A 22926-nucleotide genomic window follows, 5' to 3' on the forward strand; every position below is an offset into this window, starting at 1 on the left:
TGGATTCCCCTTTTTATTCCTTCTGCTCTCTTTTCCAGGTGAAAACGGCTCTTGTGGCAACTCCCCCATGGACTGAAACAGCCCGGGGGTGCCTCCTCTCCTTTTTCCAGCACAGATTTTATCTCCAAAATGCTCCGTTGTCCCACACAGCCTTGGGGATTTGCTATTAAGTCAGTGACAATTCTTATACCTGAAGCCAAGCAAGCAGGACAGCTCACAACAAGCCCCAGCAGCCAGAAGCTGATCACAGAAGGGGTACAGTGGAGCATGAGGGTGTCTGGCACCTGGCCATGTCATGAGGCCAAATAAAGATATCAGCACGTACCAGAAGAAACCTCCCGACCCAGCCCTGTAATGGAAAGGTGCTGCCAGGGCACACCAGGACTCGGAACAACATCGTGGTATGGCCTAGAGCTAAAATGAGCGCAGCTGGGCAGCAGCTGCCAAGAGCCTCAGCGCCCACAGGAACTGGCCTGGAAATGAAAGGAAATACCCGGGGACAACAATTTCTTGTATGGTTGGTATTTGTGTCCTTAGCAAGGGCTGCTCGGCCACGTTACTGAACACACTGACACCAGTGCAGGGCTGGGGAAGCCTTATCTGCAAAATCCTTTGTTGTCCCACAAAACCTCAGGAATTTCACTGTTCACACAGCGACAATCTCATTCCTGGAGCCAAGCAAACACTGCGGCTCACTGAAGGCACCAAACCGAGCCCCGCAGCCAAGGGCTGATCACAGGAGTGGGACTCTGCGTCTTTTTGCAACCTTTAGCCAAGTTACGGAAGGCACCGGCCCAGGGCAGGGGACAGGGCTGGGGACGCCCTTGGCAGGCAGATGTGGGAGAGCTGATGCTGGACACCGGGCACAGAGGGCAGTAGGGTCGGAGGTTGTAGCTGCGAGTCGGGGGCAGCGGGCGAGGTCGGGATCGGGATCTAGATCGGGATCGAGCGAGGTCGGGGCAGCGGGCGGGGTCGGGTTCGCGATCGAGCGGGGTCAGGATCGAGATTGAGCGGGGTCGGGATCGGGGTCAGGATCGGGATCCAGCGGGATCGAGGACACCGAGCGGGGTTAGAATCAGGATCGGGATCGGGACACCGAGCAGGGGGTAAGGATCGGGACCGAGCAGGGTCGGGGCAGCGGGCTGGGGTCAGGATCGGGACCGAACGGGCTCGGGGACACCGAGCGGGGGGTCGGGATCGGGATCCGAATCGGGATCAGGACCGGGACCGGAACCGAGCGAGGTCGGGATCGGGATCGAGCGGGGTCAGGATCGGGATCGAAGGGAGTCAGAATCGGAATCGGGACCGGGACCGAGCGGGCTCGGGGCAGCGGGCAGGGCTCGGGCCGCAGCGGGTCCTCCCCCCCGCCAGGGGACGCTCTGGCGCGGCACCTCCGGCACTTCCGTCGCGGGCGGCGGGCGGGCGGGCGATGGCGGCGCAGTTCCGCAGCTACGTGTGGGACCCCGCGCTGATCGTGGCGCAGATGGTGCTGCTGCAGGCGGGATACTACAGCTCGCTCGGGCTCTGGCTCGCCCTCCTCGGTACCCTGGGCAGCACCGGGCCCTCCCTCCAGCAGGTGTTCAGCGACGAGGTGAGGGCGCGCCCCGGGAAGCCGCCGCCGTGGGCACAGGCCCCTGGAGCGGGGGGATTGCTGGGGCTCTCTAGGGAGGCAGAGACTGCTGCCGTGTGGGCATTCCCGGTGCTAGGGACAGCTCCCCGCCCTGGGAGCACCCCGGTGTGCGCTCAGGGCTCCCATGCCCCATAGCAGCCCCCCAATGCACAGACCTGTCCTGTGTGCGTGCCCCAGTGTGGAGGTAAAGCCGTCCCTCTCAATAGGTACCCGGGGCAGAGACAGCAATTCGGTGTGTGGTGGGGGGTACCCCCATATAGGGACAGACACCCTGTGCAGGTGGTGCCCCTGTGGAGAGGGAGCACCTCGTTCTGTAGGTGACACCCCCTTATAGAGATACCCTTTATAGGTACCCCGGTATAAATACTCCCTACCCCCTAGAAACAACCCCACTATGGACGCACACCCTCCACCCCCAGTTTAGGGGATTCCCCTCAGCACAGAACCAGACCTTTCCCTTTCCCGTAGGTGCCCCCAGACAGACAGACAGACAGACGGACAGACATGTCCAGCTCCTCCTGTAGATCCTGATCCATGCAGGGCTGTGCCACGGGAGACTCGGGCTGCGATTTGTGCCGCGGGTTCCTACTAATAGTCCCATGTAGATTTTAGGCTTCTCAACCCCGCCGGGGAGGCTCTCCATGATGGCTTTCATCCTCAATGCACTCACCTGGTAAGTCTGCAGCTAGCTGGAGCTCCTGTATCTTGTCCTTTCATGCCATTAAGCTGTAAAAGAATTCAGTGTGCTGTACTGCCTCTCTCCAAACATCTCCCAAAATCCCTGTGCCTTCTTAAGCGTGTCTGCCGAGGGCAGCTGGGAACTGTTGACTCTTGGCTTTCTAGAACCTGAAAAGTCATTTCACTTCTCTGTCTCAGTTTCCCAGCTGGGAATGAGATGTGCTTTCATGGGAGATTTTACTAAAAGTTAGAATTAATGGATTTCAGCAAACACTAATGTATTAGGAGACAGTGTATAAATTCCTGCCTGTTCTCTGCACTAAAATCTAATTTTCCTACCATCACATAATTAAAAGCTGTAAGCCTGCAAGTCTTGCTGCAGCAGCCAGGAGAGAGGTCAGAAACAACCTACTCTTAAAATATTTGAAGAAGTTTTAAACCCACTGCAAAATCAGCAGTGAGAACTGCTGACAGCTCTTGCTGCAGCACCTTTTCCACAGGTCTGGTGGAGTTCATTAATCCCTGGCCTTTGCTTTGCAGCGCTCTGGGCTTGCTGTACTTCATCCGCCGAGGGAAGCAGTGCCTGGATTTCACCGTCACCGTTCACTTCTTCCACCTGCTGGGCTGCTGGATCTACAACTCGCGTTTCCCCTCGACGCTGACGTGGTGGCTGGTGCACATCGTGTGCACGGCGCTGATGGCGGCCATCGGCGAGTACCTGTGCATGAGAATAGAGCTGCGGGAGATCCCTCTCAACTCCGCCCCCAAATCCAACGTATAGACTGCCGCTGGCAACCGCGCTGCGTTTTGTCATTGTTCCCAGCACAATGCATCCAATGCCTCAGAATCATCCCTCAAGAAGCACAGCAGGTCTGTTCAGACTTTATGGTTTTGGGTTTTTTTTTTTTTCCTTTGGACCTCGGTGACTGCATGAGTGTGAGCATCTCCTCTGGCATCGGCTGACAGCAGGGGAGGAGCAGAAGTTTATTTTGTTAACACAAAGTATTAATATGGACTGGATGGAGAGTGTGCCCTTCAGCTCTTCACTCGTGAGATTGTTCAAGGCCAGGTAGCAAAACTCGGTGCGTGAGGAGCATTTGGAATTTAACAATGTGGGAGTGCCCTGATGGGTAACACAGTGGTCAGCTCTTCTTGCTGGAGCTGCCACGCTGAGCAGTGGGGCTGGGAGCTGCTGCTTCCAATCTGTGACTTCTTTGGGCTTTGCTTGGGAAAAGAGTCAAGGAAGTGAATGGATGGGGAGAAAGAAAACAGTTGTACTTACCTGAATCACCAGCTGAGACACTAAATAATAACCTGTAACGTTAGATGGGTTTGTTTGCTGTTTCCATGTTTGATACACAGAGGTGACAGACAGCAGTTTGCTGAAGAAATCTTTTGTAATAATAAAAATATAATGTTGCTGTGAGTGTTACGGCTCTCCTGGGAAGCTGAGCACTTGAAGAAATACCAGAGTGTCTGTATCATGGCAACAGGAGGATGCAGCCAGAGAACACTTGGCTGTCAGGTGCCCACTGTCTGGGGCACATAAAACTTCCTACAATAAACATTTCATACCTCTGCTCTGGAGGGAAGGCATCACTGAGTGCTGTCTGGGGAAGTCAGCTGGCATAGCCCCACTTCAGGGGGAGTGTCAGCAGTCCAGGATCTCCACATGTGCAGCCTGAGCCTGGAGCTGCCCTGGGGAAACCTGCAGAAGTGTCCTGGAGCTATGATGCTCTTCCTTGGATGGGCTTTCCCATCAGGCTTCAGCAGTCCAGCAACAGGTCTTGCCAGGTAGAGGTGATGTTAAGTAAGAGACTGTTGTGATTTCTTGAGTATTTAGAGATCCTTCAAATAAACTTCACCAGGCAGGGACATCCCCTTACTGCTGAGGGTCCAGAGCTGGGCGATTCTTCCAGATCCAGCAGCCCAAGCAAGCAGCCCCACATCCTGCCTGGTTTCCACTGAGGGATGGCCATGTGGAACCCCAAACAAGGGCAAAGCCAGGTCTAGAGACAGATTTTTCTCCTGTGGAGCATCTTGCTGCAGTAACTTCCCTTTGTATGTTAATATTTGTAAGTTTTAATTTGCAGAAATTGTTTGCTAATTCAATTTGTTGAAAAGTGGTGGGATGATGTGAGACTGATAAACTCTCTGAAGCTGCTCTTGGGCAGCTGAGCTGTATTTCAATCCCTGCTCTCACACTCAGACACTGTAATAGAGCAGGATGGCATCCTGCTGCTTTACATGCTCAGCAGGTCTCCAAAGGAAGATTTCTGTCTAAACAAGTGTAACCAGCACTTTTTATACTGGTGGATTTCACCAGGAGCCCATGCTGACCAGAGCCCCTGTAAGCAGAGTTTCAAACAGCAGCAGCTTTCAGAGGGAAGAGTTTACACAAGTGTTTCTCTGGGCAGGAGCCAGCCTGGAGGGCCACCCAAAGGTCACTTCCTAGGGCTGCCCCTGCACCAAGACAGTCCATCCCTTCTAAAAATCTCATTTTTCACATACAAGCATACTTGCCTTTGTCCCAGTCACCTCAGGCTGGATGTAAACTGGTCTCCAGTAGGTGCCAGTATGTCCCTCAGAAAGGAGCAGGGAGTGCTGTGTTGGGATCAGGGTGAGGAGCAGAGGGCAGTGCTGCCTCGGGGTGACGAGCACTGCCGTGCTGTTAGTCGTCGTGTTTTAAAACTCCTGCAGGGTCATTTTGTCCTCTGCTGCTTCGTGGTGCTATTCTTGAGAAAGAACATCCCAGTCCTGCAGGGACAGGGAAAGCTTGCAGGTTCACTTCAAGGCTTCATATCCCACCAAAGCCTCGTGTGAACTGCTGTGTTCAGGGCTGTTCTTGAGGCAAGCAGGAGCTGGGGATTAATTACAGTGAATTTGAGAGCAAGGAGACAAAGCCACGTTCTTCCAGCTGCTCCCAGGGTTGCTGTGGGTCTGTATTATCAGAGCTGCCACCTTTGTTCCCCTGCAGGAACAAAGGTGAAGACTTTGGACTAAAGAACACTTAACCCATTTCTTTTTGAATACATGAGATATGCTGTGACAGCTTCAGCAGCTCCCCTGGAGGGGAGATCTGGGGACAGCTTTGTATCTGGAGAAACTCACAGCAAGGCCATGAGAAGAACCCTTGATAAATGGGGCTTTAACACTGAGGCTGCAGGACATCCCAGGAGCTGCACTACACCAGCATGAAGTGTGCTGTAGGATCAGAAATCTTTCTGAAAGGCTGCTGACTGCCCAGGAAAAATGAACCTGTGTATTCCTTTTTTTTTCCTAAGGACTTCTACTTTAATTGTCCTAGTCATAGAGGAAGTTCTGCTAAAATTGAAATACTGATTGAGGAAACTCATCACTCCCATACTGTGAGACCTAGTTTTCTCTCACATGCTTTCAGTCAGATTTAGAAGCACCTTTGGCTTACAAAAAAAAAATCTGCTCCATACCAGAACAGTGGCAGATGGTCTTTGTTTCTTAATGAATCTTTGGGGGTTTTTTTGTGTGCAATAGTTGAGGGATTTGCTTCCAGGGAAGATATGTCCCAAGACCTGTTCTTCTCAGAGACAGTGGCAGTCAGCCATTTGCATCCATGGTTTTGCAGAAAGATTTCTTGCCAATCTGATTCTTTTACATTCCCTTTTCCCAAAGCTGTTTCAACGTAGAAAATTTTAAGAGAGGAATTGCCAAATTCAAAGACAAGGCAAGGGTTGTGGGATTTTAGGGGGCTGTGCTTATTTCTTTTCCTAATGGCATTAAACAGTTGTTCTAAACAAAGAGCAGGATTTGGAGCCAAAATACTCCAGTCTTGGTTGTACATCACCCTCCCCTGCCTCAGCTTTCCCCAGCCACTGAAGTTAACAGGGAAAGGGGAACAGGATGAAACAGCAAACAGTGCTGTTGGCTTGGAGTACAAAGAGAAAAATGAAGCATCTGAGTGGTTCACTCCAGGTTTTACAATGTTCTGATTTACCCTTTCTCCACTGCTCACCCCAAGGCTTTGTGCCCCAGATGCTGAGTACTGAATACATAAGTAACAACTTGTGCACTGAAGTGCTGTCTGAACACCAGCTGCTCTGGCTTATTTCTTGGAATTTGCTCCAATTTCTTCATTGTCTCCTGCTGCTGCTGCAGGAGCAGAGTGTTGAGGGATGGTGAAGGTAAGAGGAAGAACACGTGAATGCCAGAGGAAAGCAGCATGACCCAGCAGCACTGTTAGGACTAAGATCCTGTGCTCCAGAAGCTTGCCCAATGCCTGGAACGCATCTGGTGGGATCTGTGGAGTTAGCAGGGCTCTGGTTTCCCTGCTCACACTGAGCACACACCCCATGGCAGGTCACAGAGATCCATCAGCATCCTTAGAATACAGGCTGCCTTGGGCTAACCAATAATATTTCTATGTTTCTCCAACATATTCAGAAATCACTTGCAAACACCTCTCTGTTCCAAATGCTTCCATGCTTGTACTGAAGCTGCAAAACTGACAACACTCTGAGCCACAAAGGAGACAAGAGGAGACTGTGCTGTTGAGCAAGAGCAAGGACAAATAACTTCTGCCACGCTGTTGGCTCTACAACAAACTTTAATACTCTGGAATTACACACTTCTACCCACAGCTGCTTACAGGTACCTTGGGGAAAGCTTTAAAGCAGAGGAGTTGCTATAAATCCCTTTTTCCCTCCTAGCTTGATACTCCCTCTCCCCCCAAATATTTTTCACCTCTGTCCATAGAAAAGGGATTTACACATGACACAGAAGTTACTCAGGAATTCAGATGTGTCCAAAGAGAAGTCATGCAACTGTGATTGTTGTTCAGCAGGGGTTTTACCATGTCCTCAAAGAAGGAAGGCCAGCACAGGGCAGTAAGGTCTCCCTTCAGCCTGTGACAGGACAGACACCATCCCCTGCACCTCATGGAGCAGTGGGAAGAATACCCATCTTGTTTTGAGTGTCCAAATCAAAACCCTGGAGAGTTGATCTGGTGGAAAGAGTCAGCAAAGTGAACAGGTTTCCTTCCAGTTGCCATAAGAGTGCAGAAGTATCCAGCATTCATCCTTTTTCCAGAATTTATCATTTCTCCCCAAATCCTGTGCCCTGTATTTACAAGTTCCCAAATCTCCCGACAGCCAGATCTGTGCCTGTGCCTTCAGGCAGAAGGGTGAGAGAGAGGAGTTACTCCGAATTACAGAGGAATTTCAACACCCTGGAGATGCTGCCAAGCTCTTCCATGTCTCACAGGTGCAGGATGGAGCTGGGAGTTTCTGAGCTCCACACAGTGTATTCCTCCAAGGTTTGGAAAACACATCAGAAAGGTGCCACGCCACACCCTGCCACCACTTCTGCTGGGGTACTCACAGAGCTGCAGTTCATAAGTTCAGCCAAGTGACGATGAGAGGGATGCTGAGCATGGAAATGTTGGGAACGTGGGTCCAGGCAGAGCTCTGGGCCATGCTGGGGCTGCACAGGTCAAACAAGCTGCCTTGAAATTTGGTTTTTCTGGACTCCCTTCTCAGCGTCTCCCAGACAGCTGCTGCTTCCTTCTGGCACTCCCAGAGCACTGTCAGGGCACAGGTGTGGAATTCATCCCAATACCTGCAGCCAGGAGACACCACACTGTCAGTCCCTTTGCACTGCCACGGTGCTGGATGCCAGGCAGAGCCTTGCTGCCCTGAGCCTGCCCTCTGAGCAGCAACAGCCCTTGTGTTTTGTGCAAGCCTCCCAGACTATTCATCCCCTCCATCATCTCCCAGAGCATCTTGGCTAAAACTCCAAATCTCAAAGCACTGAAATTATTTATTCCTTTTATTCCCCCCTCCCTTTTCTCTGGAAGTCAATAAAATCCATTATTTTCCATCAACAAATGTTTCCCTGAGTATCTCACACAGGCTGCAAACAAAGGCCCAGCACATCTCATTCATCACTTTCTCCAAGCAGAGTCAAGGGCAGATGGGAGCACAAAGCAGGGAGAAGGACAAGAGCTCGCACAGGCTGTCTCAGCTTTCCTGAGGTACGGGCAGGGGCAGCAGGAGTTAGTCACTGTGTTCTCATTAGAATCATCTCCATTTATCTGCTGGGTATTACTTTCACAAGTAGAAGCTGTTCAGTGCAAAGAGGCTTTTGGAGACTACTAGAAGGAAAAGAGAAAACAGGCAAAGACAACCCGTGGTCCTGCAGGAATAAAGCAGGAGCTGCTCTGCTGTCCTGTCCCACATGGGCTGGGGCTGGCACCATGCCCAGCTCCCTGCAAGCTGTAAACAGGAGTCTGCAGGACAGCAGCAATAGCTCTGACACCTTGCCCTGTCTGCCAACACACCAGGCACACATGTCGCCTGTCAGGAGGGGGATGCAGTCCAGCTGGCTGGGAGGGGACACTGTGCACCTGTAAAGGACAGCACGGTGCTGTGCTGTGCCCTGTGCTGGGGATGACACTTTGTGCAGGCAGGCAAACCTGAGCACTCAGCTTGCTCAGAGCCGGGGCTTACGTCAGAGCGCCAGCTGTGAGGGAGTTCATTAAACCGAGTCACTGTGGCAGAATAAACGTCCCCAGATAATGAGAAAAGCTGGTGCCAGCCCTGGCAACCTCCAGTGCTCACTCCCAACCTGCAGCAGCAGCAGACAGCTCAGACAGGTAAGAGTTAAACCTGCCCCATGTCTTCAGGCAAGACAAGCTCAGGAAGGTGAAGGAGAATGACAACTCCAGCCTGGATCTGCTCTCAGCTGGGATGGCAATTCCCAGCCTTTCACCCTCCACAGCCCCCATCTGCTCAGGCAGGCAGGCTGCACACGGAGCTGAGGCACCAGCAGCCCCCCGGAGCAGCTCCTGGTGCCCTGTCCATCCCTCACAGCCACCCTCCTGGAGAGGGGACCAGCTCCAGAAATGGATAAGGCTGGGTGTCAAAGGCAAATAATTCAGAAATATTTCCTGGCAGGAAGCTGGGACATCATCAGCTTCCTGCCAGGGAAGATGCCAGGACCTCTTTGGGGATGGTCTGTGCCTCTGGGCTGCAGGAAAAATCCAGATCACACGTTTCACATGAGCTTCAGCAAAGGAATCTCTCCTCCAGCAGCAGCATGGACTACACTGACTGCTTGGGTGTTTTCTAATACCAAGAAGCCTCCTTTTTAAAAAACCCAAACAACCCAAAAAGTACCAATTCTGTCCAAACCAGAGCAGCTCCCATTTCAGCCCACCCAGAGGCAGGCCCCAGGGAGGCTGTTCATCCCGATCCGGGTTTCTCCTGCAGAAGGGGGAGCACAGAGCAGGTCCCAGCCTGCAGGGTGGTTTCCAGCAGCACAGAAAGCCTGACCCCAGGGCACCCAGCCCTCCACCTCGCTCTGCCAGGTTTCCACCGCCCCCAGGCACCTGGGTTTTCCCTTCATTGCTATCGGCATTTCCTTGTAACTCCCGTTCACTCCCCACAGCTCCTCTGGAGATGCAAAGCTGCCTCCATTTATCTCTGCAAACATTTTACATCCACCTTGCTGCTTCTCCTCGTCTGCTTTTTAAGCAGACCTTACTCCAAACCTGCCCAACACCACCCCTCATTGCCCAGCTCTTCTTCAGCTCTGTTACAGTTGACATCCTGCCAACATCATCATCTCAGGGCACCGCTACAAACTCGGGCAAACCAGGGCTGGAACAAATCGAAGCCTGAAGGATGAAGGGTCCAGACAGGGAGGGAGAAAACTTCTTTTGGGCTGCCCCTGGCAGCACTGGGCACCGGGACAGAGCACTGACAGAAACCTGGGGTGCAGGGGAGACTTTCCTGGGGTGCAGAATAGGTCGGGTCCCTCCAGCCCCGCTCCTCCTGGCTGCAGGCATACAGGGGTTGATGGGATCAGTGCTGGGGCTGGAGCTGCTGCCAAGGACCAGGGATACAAACTCCGGTGGGACACAGGTAGGAGATGGATGGATGGATGGATGGATGGATGGATGGATGGATGGATGGATGGATGGAGAAAAGAAGCTCGCTGGGTCAATGTGAAACTGGAGTGAGGTGTGGAGCCCATGTGTGTGTGCATGCACGACGGGACCCAGAGGGCAGGAGCTTTCAGACACGGGCACTGCCAGAAGCCAGGCTGGCCATGCCCCGTACTCACCTGCAGACCCTGTGCAGCCCCTGCAGCTCGATGCCCTCCTCCTCCTCGTACGTAGCCATGCTGTCCCCCAGCTTGAGCACGCAGTCCGAGAGGCCGCGGTAAGCGTCAGCACAGGCGGGTCCCGCTGCCAGCAGCCCGGCCAGGTGCCCTGCCAGCCCCGGGGGCGAGGTGAGCACCGGGACCCCTGGGCACAGAGCCCGGAACCCCCGCTCCGGGGTGCCCGGCTGGGCGAGCGCCCCTTCCCCGCGGGACAGCCCCAACCCCGCTGCCCCCCGGCTGTGCCCGGCGTTGTCGGGGGGTGCCCAGAGCCCGGCGGGCACGGGGCGACCCGAGCCCGGTCAGCCCGGGCTGCCATCCCGAGACCGGCACCCCCGGCCCGGGGACAGCGATGGGGGAGCCGCGCGGACCCGCCCGGACCAAGGGAGAGAGGGAGGGAGGGAAGGAGGGAACCCTGATCGCATCCCCCCTGCCCTGGACACCGCCCGGTCCCCCCGCCCCGACCCCCGCACCCCTCACCCAGGGCGAGGAGCAGCACGGCCGGGCCCCGCCGCTGCCGCTGCCCCATCCTCCGCCGGGCTCGGGCTCCAGCCCCGCTCCGCTGCCGGTGCCAGCTCCGGTGCCCGTGCGGGTGCCCGCACCGCCGGGGCCGGCAGCGCTCCCCTTCCTCCCGCCTCCACGGGGAGGGCACCCGTCCCCAGCCGCCGCTAATGAGCGGCTCCGGCCGCGGCTAATTAAGGAAGGGGCCGGACCGAGGCTGTCGAGCGTCCAGGGGCACCCCCGGCCCCTCACCCGCAGCCCCGGGATCCCGAGCCCCGCACCTCCCCGCATCGCATCGGGCCGGGACTCTGCCAGCACCCAGCGCTGCCCACACTGCACCCACCTCCGGGAACACGGCACCCCGTACCAGCATCCTCACCCCAAAGACCCCCACCCCCTGCCCACCGCAGCCTCTGCTGCCCACTCCGGGTGTGACCGAGTCGGGGACATGGGACAGTGCCCGCTGCCAGCAGCAGGATTCCGGGCAGGACAAGGAACTCTTCACTGAGTCTCTTGAACAGCACAGCAGAGCACAGTGAAGGGTGGGAAGCAAAACCCAAAGCGTTTGAAGGGTCAAAGGAGTAAACATCAGCACCTACAGCTCCAAAACCTTCTGCCCAGACTCTGGCTCAGCGGTTCCCAAGGCTGCGTGGTCTCTGGGGCATGAATTGGGATTTTGCATGTCTAGCTTGATCCCAGCTCTTGCTCCAGGAATCCCTTTGGCTCCAGCAGGAAGGGGAACAGAACGTTTCCTGCCTGCTTTGGTGGCATTGCTGTGGAGGTGCTGTCAGACCCCTTTCTTTGCTGGTGACAGCTTTGCTCTTGGGGACACTGCTCTGCACCAGCCCATGAACATGACTGGTACCAGGACCCTCATAAGTGGGACCCCTCTGTGCCCTGGTACCCTCACCCCCAGGGCAGCTGTGCCACCACACCCAGACACCCCCAGCCCCAGCAACCCAGAGCAATTGGAAACCACAACTCTGCAAACACTGCATGTACCCAAATCTAATGCAAAAAGGGCTGGCGTGTAAAACCAAAGACTCTTTATGAAAGATCAACAAAACCAACAAACTACAACATTTATTTACAGACGAGTGCCACGTGCTGCATCTTCACCAGTCCTGTGAGAAAATCAAGCAGCATGGTCATTCCAGTCAGGCACATCCCATTTGCCACCAGCCTGGGACACGCAGGGAGAGCCTGGCCCAGAGGTGTCCCCACATGCCCACAGCTACCTGCAGGGACAAGCCAGCCCGGAGGGCTCTTCCCAAAAACCTGCACAACGCCCCAGGGCACACGGGGCTGCTCCATGGCGCTAAAACAAAGCCTGTGCAGAGCAGCTCAGCTGCCCGTAAAGAAGTGGGATATGATGAAGAGGGAATTCCTCTGGGACAGGCACCCTCTGCCAGCCCTGCCTGCTCCTCCTGTGACCCAGGCTGGTGTCCTGCTGTCCCCACAGCACCTCTACCTGCCCCCGTGCCAGCAGTTGGCAAGCAGGAATGTCTGTATGGCACGGAGCCCGAGGATGTGGGGACACGACACCCCCGGGGCTTGGCAGGAGCCTGTCCCAGCACCACACAGGGACTGTTAGCCCTGTGACACGGGGTGCTCCCTCGGGACAGGGCACGGCCAAGGAACAGGCTGGCTCCGGGCTGGTGCAAACCCCATCCAGGCTCCCCCCACCTCGCCTCGCCTGCGGAGATTCTCGTTTCTCGGCAGCCACATTCCTTTGAGGGTGTTTATGGCTTTTCTGTCTCCCCGCTGTCCCAGGCTAAAATCGCCCCTTTTAAGGGAGCCGCAGGACCACGGGTTGCTGGAGCTTTGCCGGCTGCAGGCTGCTCCCTTGCAGTGTATCGCCTCATTTACTGGAAAAGCAGCCTTGCCTTGCCTTGTTTTTTTTCTTGACTCCACAATTTTCTGATGGAGTCAAGCTGCAGCTCACTCCCAACCCCATCCACGCATGCCTCCCAGAGAATAAGATGTATTTTCACCAGCAAGTGATTCACCTGTGCCTGGAACTGGTTTGCCTTTCCTTAGCTGCCGATTCCTCCCCAGCTCCATCCTCACCCCGCAGCTCCTGACTCACCCCCCAAAACTCTAATAAACGGGAAAAACCTGAGCAGGAAAAGCAGGAGGAACAAGTCACCTTACATTTTTCTCACAATGACAGGGGCACTTTGATGCTGCCCCCCTGGGGTCTTTTGGCAGGAGCTGGGGAGGAGAGGTGACATTGCCACCTGGGATGGTGACCGGGGCATTTGGGGAAGGGCTGTTGGCACAAGGCAGCGCTGAGAGCCCGCTCTGGAGGCACCAGGCAGGCAGGGATGCTGCGGCAGCCGAGACAGACCCTGCGGGTTTCTGGCAAGAATCATTCCTAGGGCTCCGTACCAGAAGTGGAGACTCTCCGCTGACTCCCGCGTCACTTCTGTCCCCTCTCACCTCTTAGCCCGGGGCAGGCACGCTTTGCTAGGAGTAAAAAAAAAAAAAAATCATTATGTAGAGCTGGCTTGCCTGCAATGGTTTAATGGGAATAAAATGTGTGCCCCGCTGAGCGGCACGGCTTGTGCTGAAGAGCCAGGATGAGTCAGGCTCGGTGCCGATGATATCAGTGCTTCTCCAACGCCCTCCTGGCAAGGGAGGATGGAGGGGCCACGACAGCGAGGGATCTGGGGACGTGTCACTCTGCACGGGCAGCACCCACATGTGCCGTCCCCGCAGCGGGAACTGGGAATGCAGCGAGCTCTGGGGACCTCGGGGTGCTCCGGAAACTCGAGAGTGCACAAACAGCTCCACGCCTCGCAGCAGCGCCTGCCGCCAAAAGACACAGACGTGTCACATAGCAGAGACCTGAGCTAATCCCGGCGCTGCCTCCTCGCCCCTCCGCTGGCAGGGCCGGCCAGGGAGCATCAGGGACGGTGCCCACAGGGTGATGCTGCCCGCGGCCACACGGAGCTGTGAACAAGGCAGGTACCCGGCAGAGATCTGGTCATGCCGCTGCTCAGAGACCACAGGCCCCCATTCGTGCTACACCAGCCCGGTCCCCCCAAACCGCAGCGCTGGCACCCCAAACTACAGGCAAACATCAGGCAGGAAGGACTGGGAGTGTTATGGACAGGGATAAACATTTGCGTGGACAAAATTCAAAACCACCGTGAAAGCTGAAGCCAGCCCCGGGGTGCCAGCTCCGGGTACCCACACAAAGCCGGTTTTCGGCAGCAGGAGGTCCCAGGAGAAATAGGGGGGACAGCAAAGCAACAGTAGCCAAAACAGAGCTGGGACACAAACAATAGTTATCTTTTGTTATGCAGACAGCGAGAGGAACACACTGAGAACGGGACAGGCGGGACACGCCGCAGACACTGGAAACTCCCTTGCAGCCCCAGCAAAGGGCACAGTGGATGTCCCCCGCTCCAGCTTGGCACTGGCCGGGCTCCGGGCAGAGCTGGCGCTGGGCACGGCGAGGCACTGACTCACCCTGCTGAGACACAGGAAGGAGGCGGCGGCCAAGCCCTCGGCCCTGCCAAGGAACAGCCCTGATGTGCAGGGCCGAACGTGTGAGAAAGCAGCCCCGAGTGGGGTCTGCCGGGGATAAGGGTCTCACAAGGCCAGGAGTGACATGGGGAGGGCCCATCAATACATGATGCTGTCCTCTCTGCGCGGGAATGCGTGAGCTGGGCATTTTGAGAAGATAAGCAAAGAAAAAGCGAGCATGCTGAATGGTAACTGCTCTCCCTGCCCAGGCACAGCTCCTGCCTCCCCCCTCTCCCCCTGCCCACCTCCCGCCAGCGGGGCACAGCTCCTGCCGGGACAGGCACCTGCAGCCCAGCACTGAACTCTGCTTGGGACGGCTGCGGTGGGGAGGGACCCTCTGCAGGACCAGGGACCCTCCGTGGGGATACCCCGTGTGTCCCGCAAAGCAGAGACCCAGGGACCCTGCTCTCCATCGGTGCCCTTCACGGGGACCTTCTGATTGTCCCTGTGCACGGCAGAGCCCATCCCCGGCAGCGGCGGAGCGGGACCCGGCGGGCGGGCGGGAGGCGCGGCCGCGGTGCGGCGGCAATGGGCGCGCCGGTTCCGCCCCGTGCCGCGCCGAGCGCCGCCCCGCAGCGCGCCTTGGGAGAGCGGCGGCGGCCGGGGGGGCCCGCACTGATCCCCGTGCCCCCGCCCGGCCCGGCCCGGCCCGGCCCGCTCCGCTCCGCTGGCAGCAGCCGCATGTCGGGGCCCGGGGCGCAGAGCCGCAGCCGGCGGCTGCCCGGTAAGTGCCGGCCGCGGGGTGGGCTCGCCGGGATGGGAGAGGGGCACCGGGCGGGCGGGCAGGGCTGGGGTGCCACATCCCCTCCGTCCTCCCCGCAGCGCACACCTGATGCCCCTGGCCAAGCCCTGTGCCCCACCTGTCCCCGGAGCCTCCAGCCCCTCCTGCACCAACCTGCTGCCGGCCCCGCTGCTTTAGGGGTTGCCGGGAGCTCCGTGCCCGGGACGGGGGTGCTCGGGCAGCGGGGCATTGGAGGGACACCTGCTTGGGAAGCGGCAGAGCTCGGGAACCTGTTGGGTCGCGGGTTTGTTCTGGAGTGGGATCGCCGCTCTCAGAGCGCCGTGGCTGCCGCAAGGAGCGGATCCCCCCGTGCCCGCAGGGCTGAGGATGCTGGGCACAGCACGCTCCGTGGCGAGCGGCAGCCGGGGGAGCCGGGCTTGTGGAGGAGCAGCCTGCCAGGCACCGTGCCCGGGTTGTGCCTGCCGTGCCCCGGGCACCGCGCTGCTCCGTTCTCATGCTTCTCCTCGCGTGAAAGGAAGCAGGGCCCCGCAAATAGCAGGGTCTTATGACACAGCCTCTGCCGGGGAAGAGCTCCGGGCGGCGGGGAAGGATATTTTTAGTGCTGAGACGCAGGGGATTTGGAGATCGCTCGGAGGAGTGCAGGCGATGAAACCACGGCACACACAGGGGTTACGAGGTGCCGTGTCCTCTCTCTCCGTTTCTCCATTCCCTCCCCTCCCTGCTTTTCCCAGCGAGCAGCCCTGCCAAAACCACTGCCTCCCTCGCACTCGCCCGGTGCATTTCCTCTCATCAGGACCACGGTTATTTTTTGCTGTGCTGCAACACGAGGTCAGACGTGCCGATGGAGAGCTGTGCAGGGCATTAACACTCAGGCAGCTGGAGTCTGAGCATCCCATCTCTGCGTGGCCCGACCCTGAGTGATTCTCTGGGCATTCCCAGCTCTCCTCGCCAGCCGCTTCTCCCAAGGCTGAAGGAGCTGAAAGCCCTTGGGAGTTATCCTTGTTCTGCAGGGGTTGTGCTGGGGCAGGGGGGCAGGGAAAGGTTTGCCATCTCTGCACAGCCTCCCAGAAGATGCTGAGGCAGCTGAGGAGCTGCACTGCTCCCCACCCATCTCCTTGCAAACCTGGGGGTGTGGAAGGTGCATTTAGGCAAGCTGGGGCATCCTGAACTTCTCTGAAGGAGCAGAATCGTAGGTTTGGGCTCCAGGAAGGCTCTTACTCCAGCCCTTTCATTCACCAGAGAACTGTCCATGCTTGGAGTAACCTCCCACTTAAACTCTGCTCACCTCGCCAGCACCTGCTGCTCCTTTCCACAGCCCATATTATTTTTCAGGACCTTCTTTAAATCCCTCGAAACCACTGCAAGATATTGCAGAGCTGTGGCCTCAAGAAAAGGCCATTCCCATCCTCTCTTGGCCTCGTGCCTTCACTAACAATCCTTCTCCCAACCCAAACACACCCCTCCCATTTACCAGCACAGAGAGGGTGTGCCAGGATCCCGATGGCCATGAGGGATGAAAAGTGCATTCCCTCCCAGCAGAAAGGCAGCTGGGTCGGAGTACACCTTGAGCTGGCGCTCCCAGCCTTCTCCAGCCCTGTCTGGCCCCTGCCCTATCCAAAGTGCATCCAGAAGTTGCTCCTCTCCCAAGCCTGTTCTGGCGAAGGTGTGGGTGGGAGAGCTGACAGAGCATTTTGCCTCCCAGCCCTCCCACGCCTTTCCCCACCACAGCGTGGCCACAAGCCCACACAAGGCGAGGGGTGGTGGCTCTTTGGTGTGCCCTAGCAGGGCAGAGGGACCACCGGGGCCATCCTCCTGGCCCACAGCCCACCCTGCGGCCATCTGCCTAGCAGCAGGTGAGAGGAAATCCCCGCGGGAATCCTGCCCAAACTCCGCAGCAGTGTTTGGCCCCGCTTGCTGTCCGAGCGGCGCTGAATGAGCCGTGAGAGCCGGAAGGATCTGAGGGCAGCGGGGCGCTCGGAGCCGCCGCAGCCGCGCTGGGAGGCTCTGCCAGCGGGGCAGAGCCTGGCTCGGAATGCCGATCAGCCCCCAGCCCCTCGCCTGAGCGGGCTCCAGCAATAACCATGACAATGGTAATAAAAGCCAGGCCACCAGCAGGTACCGACAGATCCCCCACGGCGCACAGGGGCCGCATTGTGCGCGCTAACGTGTCCCGCGGTGGGAACATGCCAGCGGGATGAGACAATCCCGGCGGCTGACAGCCACCGAGTGTGACCGGCCGTCACATGGGCACGGCCGCGGCAGGGAACGCCGCGCTCCTTTATTCCCGGCCGGGGCTGCCGAGGGGCGGCCGCACTGGCGGGGCTGTGCGCTCCCCTGCGCTCGGAAGCGCCGTGCGAGGGGGGCAGGCTCCATCCCCGGCTCCATCCCCGGCTCCATCCCCGGCTCCCACCGCCGTCACGGGTCAGGCAGGGCCGAGCGCAGCCCCAGCTGCTGCCTCCCGCTGCCGAAGCTCCTTACATAATGGGAGCTCAGTGCTCGTGCCCAACTCCCCGAGCAGAGCTCGAAAACAAGTTCATAAACAGGTCCTGCTAATTTCTCCCTCAAGAGAAACCCCGGCGCCCACAGGAATGCTGCCACCAGCCGCCGTCATCACTCTCCCAAAGCACACTTAGTGCGAGTATCGGTCACGTGCAGGGAGAGCATTTACAGCCCGGATCGGCCGCATTCATGGCACTCAGGACAGCACACAAGAGCTTTCTGCTTTATTTTGTGTTTGCACTGCAGAAGGATTTGGGCACAGGTCCTTAGCTCCACACTGAGGTCTCTTTGGAAGATGTCCCATGGAGAGCTGGTCTGTCACCCTGGATCCTGGAGCCAGCCCAGCCTCTGCACAGCTGGAGATGGGCTCCCCTCGGTGTGGTGAACTGCGGCAGTGTGCCATGGATTCAGCACAGCTGGGCTGGGGAGCACAGCTCTGCCTGGGACAGCCAGCTGCTGAAGGGAGACAGCTCCATAATCAGAGCCTTGATCACCCCCTCCTTGTCCCTGGCTTCATTCTGTTCTGCAGATAGCACGGGGAGGCTGGAGGTGTTTGCTGTACCCCAGCAGCACCAGGCTGCAGCCACCTGGTGAGGTGGCTTTCCCAGCAGGGAAGGTTCCCTGGCACCACCTTCCTGGGCCCTGCACTCAGCCTTGGCACCAGTGCTTTGGTCAGACATACCAAGGCAAAGAGCCCTTCAGGGAGCCTGGACTGCTGCCCCAGGCATTGCAGGAAGAGGCTGAGCAGCCAGAAGAGGACCAGAGCCTCTTCCAGAGTGCGTGGTGAGTCGCCCTGAGTCACGGTGCATCCCCACGTGGTGCTGCCAGCACAGCCCTGCCCGCGGGGCAGCACCTGCTGATGATGGGTTTCACTGAAGGATGCCCCAGAAACAGGATGCAGAGAAGCCCTGGAGGAGCTCTCAGGAAGATGTGACATTGATCTCCATGGCATCTCACCAGGCTCAGCACCTCTCTCCTGCATGGCTCCTGTGCTGCTCCATGCTGCTGTTACCCAGCTCCCTGCTCTCCTTGCCCCTGTTCCTGCCAGACAGGGTGGGGATGCTGCTCCCTCTGTTCCCTCCTCCCCAGCCTGGAGGAGCAGAGGGTTTGGGTTGTGCTCAGGCAGAGCACAGGATGTTTGTTTGGTTTCCTTGGTTATTACACTGCCTGCTCCAATAATCACATTTTCCTTGTGCCGGTTGGGCCAAGTGCAGCAAGAAGGAAATGTGGAATGGCTGAGGTCAAACACCAGCCTGGGAACAGCTGGGGCCACCAGCCACAGCCTCTCTGTGCCACTTGGGTCCTTGCTATTTTGGGTACCCAGCCCAAAAGGAAGTTACCAAGACAGGGAATGCAGCAACAATCTCCTTCAAAACAGCCCAAGGGCTCCCATCGCTCCCTCCCGTGAGCTGGGGACACAAGCACCGGCAGTGAACTGCTGGAGGAATTACAGGAATGAAAATGTTTGTGCAGGCAGAAGCCAAGCTGGCTGTGAGCGGGATGTGAGCCTGGAGCGTGGGCGCGGCTGCATTTACAGTGACGGCGGTGGCGGGGGTGTGACAGGCAGGGCTGTGCACGGGCAGGGGTGACACGGCTGCCAGATCCTTTCATTCCTTATACATCCTTCGGCCCAGAAAGCCTGGAGCACTAAGGCCAGCTCTTGACCCTGGGAGTTCCCCTGCTCGTTATCATTCACAGACAGCCCTCTGTTTGGTAGCAGGGAAACTGAAACTTGAAAGTGTGCAAACCGCGGCTGATCTCACCCCAGCTCCCCTTCCCCCTTGAGAATTCCCTTCAGCAACTGTGAGCACAGCACACGAGCTCCCCTGTACCTCAGGGAGGGATCCGAGGCTCCAGCACAACAAGTGCTGGTGACGCTGCTGCTCTGGTGTGTCACATCCATCCACGGTGACTAAATCAATGTGTGCTGGTAAAGCAGAGCAGAAGGGAGCCACCGGCCATGCAGTGTGAGCTGGGACAGGCAGGAGGGCTCAGACAGCCCTGCCTGCTCCAGCTCTCCTGACTTTCTCTCCCCAGCTGAGATGGAGCAGGCCCAGCGGAACCTGGACGCAGAGCAGATGCAGCAGCAGCAGCTGAAGCTGCGGGACAGACAGAAGTTCTTTGAGGAGGTTTTCCAGCACGATGTGGATTTCTTCTTCCCCATGTCCCACCTGCAGATTGAGCACCGGAGACGTACGTGCTGTGGGCACCAGCAGGGGGCTGGGGGTGTGACACAGAGGACAGTGACACGGGACAGTGACACAGGGGACAGTGACACAGGGCTTGGAGATTGCTGGGACATCCCCAGCCTAAACAGGACACCCATGTCCTGAACCAAGGTGGGACCACAGTGGCCGTGTGTGGGTGTGCTGTGGGTCACTCACACCCCTCCACTGAAGGCACATGGGTACCAGGCTGTGCCTTGTAGAGTCTGCCTCTGGGCAAGCTGCATTTTGGAGCAGGGACAAGGCCTGCAGTGACACAGCAGGGGGCTTCCAGAGGGATCTTTTAAGGAAACATGATTTTCCTGGCATCTCTTACCAGCAAGCAAAGTTCAGTTCCTTAGCTGGTCTCCCCCCTCAGGGTCCTGCCTGCCCAGAGCTGATGGTGCCCTTTGCCTGGCACTATCACTCACCTTTTCACTGGTCTCTGTCTCTGCAGCCCCCTTAGGCAGCATTTCCTCCATGGAGGTGAACGTGGACATGCTGGAGCAGATGGATGTGCTGGACCTGTCAGACCAGGACACTGTGGATGTGTTTCTGGGCTGTGGGACAGAGGAGAGCAGCATTGCTGGGTCTCTGCCAGGTATGTGCAGTCCCAAGCCTTTTGTGGGCCAGGCTGGAAGCCCTTCCTGCCCCCAGTGCCCACACTGACTCATTCCTCAGCCCTGGGGCAGATCCACACCCACCCAAAGGCAGATATTGGTGCTGGGCCTGTGTAGTTGGAGGGACCTCATACTGGGCTGTTCTACATCAGTATCCACCTCCACAGCCCAGACATCCAGACCCCTGTAAATTCCTTGTGCTGCAGAAGACAGAAGAGCCCAGGCACCTTCCAGAGTGTGTGAGTCAAATTCCCTTGTCCTGATGACTCTCTGGAGTGGCCAGTGCCTTGTCACAACTCCCAGGGTCCCCTCCATGCTGCAGAGCTCATTGTGCTGAGCAGGGAGGCTGCAGAACCTCCCCACCTCCCAGCCCCACCCGAGGGAGCTGGGCTGGGGTCTGCAGGGAAAGCAAGGGCTGCCAGCACATTCCTCCCCACTCACACACTGTAGTGAGGTCAAACCACAGGTCTCCTCACAACTGCTGCAGCCAACAGCCTCACACAGCGTGGCTCTGAGCCGTGCTTCAGGCAAGATGGAAGAGGCTTCACTGCCAAAAGCGGGGAAGGAATGTGCAGCAAGTGCCCTGAGCCAAGCTGGGGGTGTGAGGTGGGGACTGGCTGCAGCAGCCACGTGGGGAGCGGTCAGGAACGCACAGCCCACTAAGGAGTGAGATTGGAGGGGCCATCCATGAAGCTTAGGCAGCAATAAACCTCCAAGAGCCTTTTTCATTCTCATACTCCTCTCCTCTCCAGGGGCAGATGCCAGCCAGTGCCCAGAGGAGATCACCCTGCAAGTGCCCAACGCAGCCGAGAGCAAATCTCGCATTTCCTCCACCTCCTCTGCCTCCACGGACCTGAACAGCCTGGACACCAGCGAGGAGGGGGCCGAGACCCCCGTGGTGCAGTCGGATGAGGAGGACCTGCAGGAGGACAGTCCCAAAGAGCAGGTGGTGAGGAGCTAGCAGGCAGCTCTGCCCTGCTCCCAGCCTCCTCCCTACGGACTGGCCGGCCCAGAAGGAAAAGCTGCTGGTGCTCAGTGAACCCCATCCTGGACTGCTGCCCTGCCACAGGGGAGAGAGGGTTTTCCCCTCCTCTCCCTCCACGTGTTCTCCTGGCAGCTAAAGGAGAAGGAAAGGGGTACTGTAAGCTCCCAAAATTAACTCTTCAGGCTTTGCTGCTAACACTCCCTGCTTCAACCCCCCACCTCCCAACATGCTCAGCATCCCACAGCCCCACCACCTCCAGAAAGCCATCCCTTGGGATCCCATTCTCCCTGCCCTACTGACAAAGTTTCTGTCCAGACAAGCACTTAATGATGGCACAGAGAGAAATAACACTGATCTAACCAAGCAGTGGCTGTGTGTGTCATTGGGGGCTGAGGGCTCAGAGGGGACTGCAGGAGGGAGAGCAGTGCAGAGCCTGTGTGCTCGGCAGGAACAAATGAAACCTCCTGTTGCCCAGCCCAGGGCTGGCTCCCGTGCCCAGGGCAGGGACAGACAGGCCTTGGCAGAGAGGGGCTGCAGGGCACCATGGGGAGCAACTCAGGCTCTGCAGAGAGAGCCAGCACAGACACAGCTGGTCTGAGCATGGCTGGGGTGCCACCAGCCATGAGCACAGGGGGCACTTCCCATGCAGATGGGCTGAGCAGAGAACAGCAGCAGCTGCTCCCCCTGTGCTGCTCCACAGGATGGAGGAAACACCACCAACATGAGGCCACTGTACAGCCCACTTGGGCACAAAGCTGGGCACCAAGCTGGGCACAGGCCTCTTGCCACCATCAGTGGCTGCAGGCCAGGAAAGCGCTGTCCCTGCCCCTGCATCAGCACAGCCACGGTCACCATGGGGAAAGGAGCCTGGCAGATAAGCAGGGAATGCTCTCCTCATCCTGGCTGCTCCCCAGGGATGTTGAGACATTACTGCACTGTTCCTGTGTCAACCAGCACTTTGTGGGACCAGCTGGAGTGCCCCATAGCCAAGTGCAGCAGAAATGTGTGGCACGTGCTGCCTTAAGCTGGAGAATTGATCAAGAAAAAAGGGGCAGGCTTCATGGCTGTTCAGGCTGTAGCACGGGGACTTCTCTACCTAGGTATAGGGTACTTAGCTCTGGATGGATGTTTTTACCTTTAATTTGGCTGATCACTTCCAAAATGCATCTAAACTTTTATTACCTACCAGTATCCTGTTGCAATGAGTTGCCCAGTATAAAAAAAAAAAAAATCAAATAACAAAACCAACAATATTATGTAAATATTACCTTTTTTTTCTGGGCATGCTGACTTTCTGGTTTTATGTGATGCCACTAATTAGCAAGAGGGGGGAAAAGAGATATAAAGTAACTCCTTATTCTTCACAAATACTGAACATTGTCAGTTCCAAGTTAACT

At 57.3% G+C, this 22926-nt stretch overlaps 3 protein-coding genes across 3 annotated transcripts; 2 read left to right on the plus strand and 1 right to left on the minus strand.

Annotated features, from left to right (window-relative positions):
* Positions 1-1414: 1414 nt before the first annotated feature.
* Positions 1415-3734, plus strand: SYS1 (SYS1 golgi trafficking protein). Its single transcript, XM_054274644.1, has 3 exons — positions 1415-1591; positions 2236-2303; positions 2849-3734. Exons 1-3 carry the CDS (start codon positions 1430-1432, stop codon positions 3087-3089), a joined length of 471 nt encoding a protein of 156 aa, XP_054130619.1. The 5' UTR covers positions 1415-1429; the 3' UTR covers positions 3090-3734.
* Positions 3735-7374: 3640 nt separating this feature from the next.
* On the minus strand, positions 7375-10973 carry LOC128936081 (neuritin-like). The gene is made up of 3 exons (XM_054274779.1): positions 10925-10973; positions 10409-10556; positions 7375-7900 (listed from the first exon to the last, which is right to left on the minus strand). The coding sequence occupies exons 1-3, from the start codon at positions 10971-10973 to the stop codon at positions 7675-7677; spliced, it is 423 nt and encodes a 140-aa protein (XP_054130754.1). The 3' UTR covers positions 7375-7674.
* A 4034-nt stretch (positions 10974-15007) lies between these two features.
* Positions 15008-21887, plus strand: DBNDD2 (dysbindin domain containing 2). Its single transcript, XM_054274908.1, has 4 exons — positions 15008-15203; positions 19758-19913; positions 20382-20525; positions 21297-21887. The coding sequence occupies exons 1-4, from the start codon at positions 15008-15010 to the stop codon at positions 21503-21505; spliced, it is 705 nt and encodes a 234-aa protein (XP_054130883.1). The 3' UTR covers positions 21506-21887.
* The last annotated feature ends 1039 nt before the right edge of the window (positions 21888-22926 follow it).

Source organism: Melozone crissalis, unplaced genomic scaffold (genome assembly GCF_028551555.1).
Source record: "Melozone crissalis strain CALT ecotype California unplaced genomic scaffold, PUWL_Pcris_2 ptg000017l_1, whole genome shotgun sequence".
NCBI lineage: Eukaryota > Metazoa > Chordata > Aves > Passeriformes > Passerellidae > Melozone > Melozone crissalis.

Coding starts and splice junctions, on each gene's coding strand:
- SYS1 (XM_054274644.1), top strand. CDS start 1,430: ATGGCGGCGCAGTTCCGCAGCTACGTGTGGGACCCCGCGCTGATCGTG. Junction 1,592..2,235: donor AGCAGGTGTTCAGCGACGAG/GTGAGGGCGCGC, acceptor AGTCCCATGTAG/ATTTTAGGCTTCTCAACCCC. Junction 2,304..2,848: donor ATCCTCAATGCACTCACCTG/GTAAGTCTGCAG, acceptor TTTGCTTTGCAG/CGCTCTGGGCTTGCTGTACT.
- LOC128936081 (XM_054274779.1), bottom strand. CDS start 10,973: ATGGGGCAGCGGCAGCGGCGGGGCCCGGCCGTGCTGCTCCTCGCCCTG. Junction 10,557..10,924: donor CGTGCTGCTCCTCGCCCTGG/GTGAGGGGTGCG, acceptor CGGGGCTGGCAG/GGCACCTGGCCGGGCTGCTG. Junction 7,901..10,408: donor GGGCTGCACAGGGTCTGCAG/GTGAGTACGGGG, acceptor TCCTGGCTGCAG/GTATTGGGATGAATTCCACA.
- DBNDD2 (XM_054274908.1), top strand. CDS start 15,008: ATGGGCGCGCCGGTTCCGCCCCGTGCCGCGCCGAGCGCCGCCCCGCAG. Junction 15,204..19,757: donor CCGCAGCCGGCGGCTGCCCG/GTAAGTGCCGGC, acceptor TTCTCTCCCCAG/CTGAGATGGAGCAGGCCCAG. Junction 19,914..20,381: donor GCAGATTGAGCACCGGAGAC/GTACGTGCTGTG, acceptor CTGTCTCTGCAG/CCCCCTTAGGCAGCATTTCC.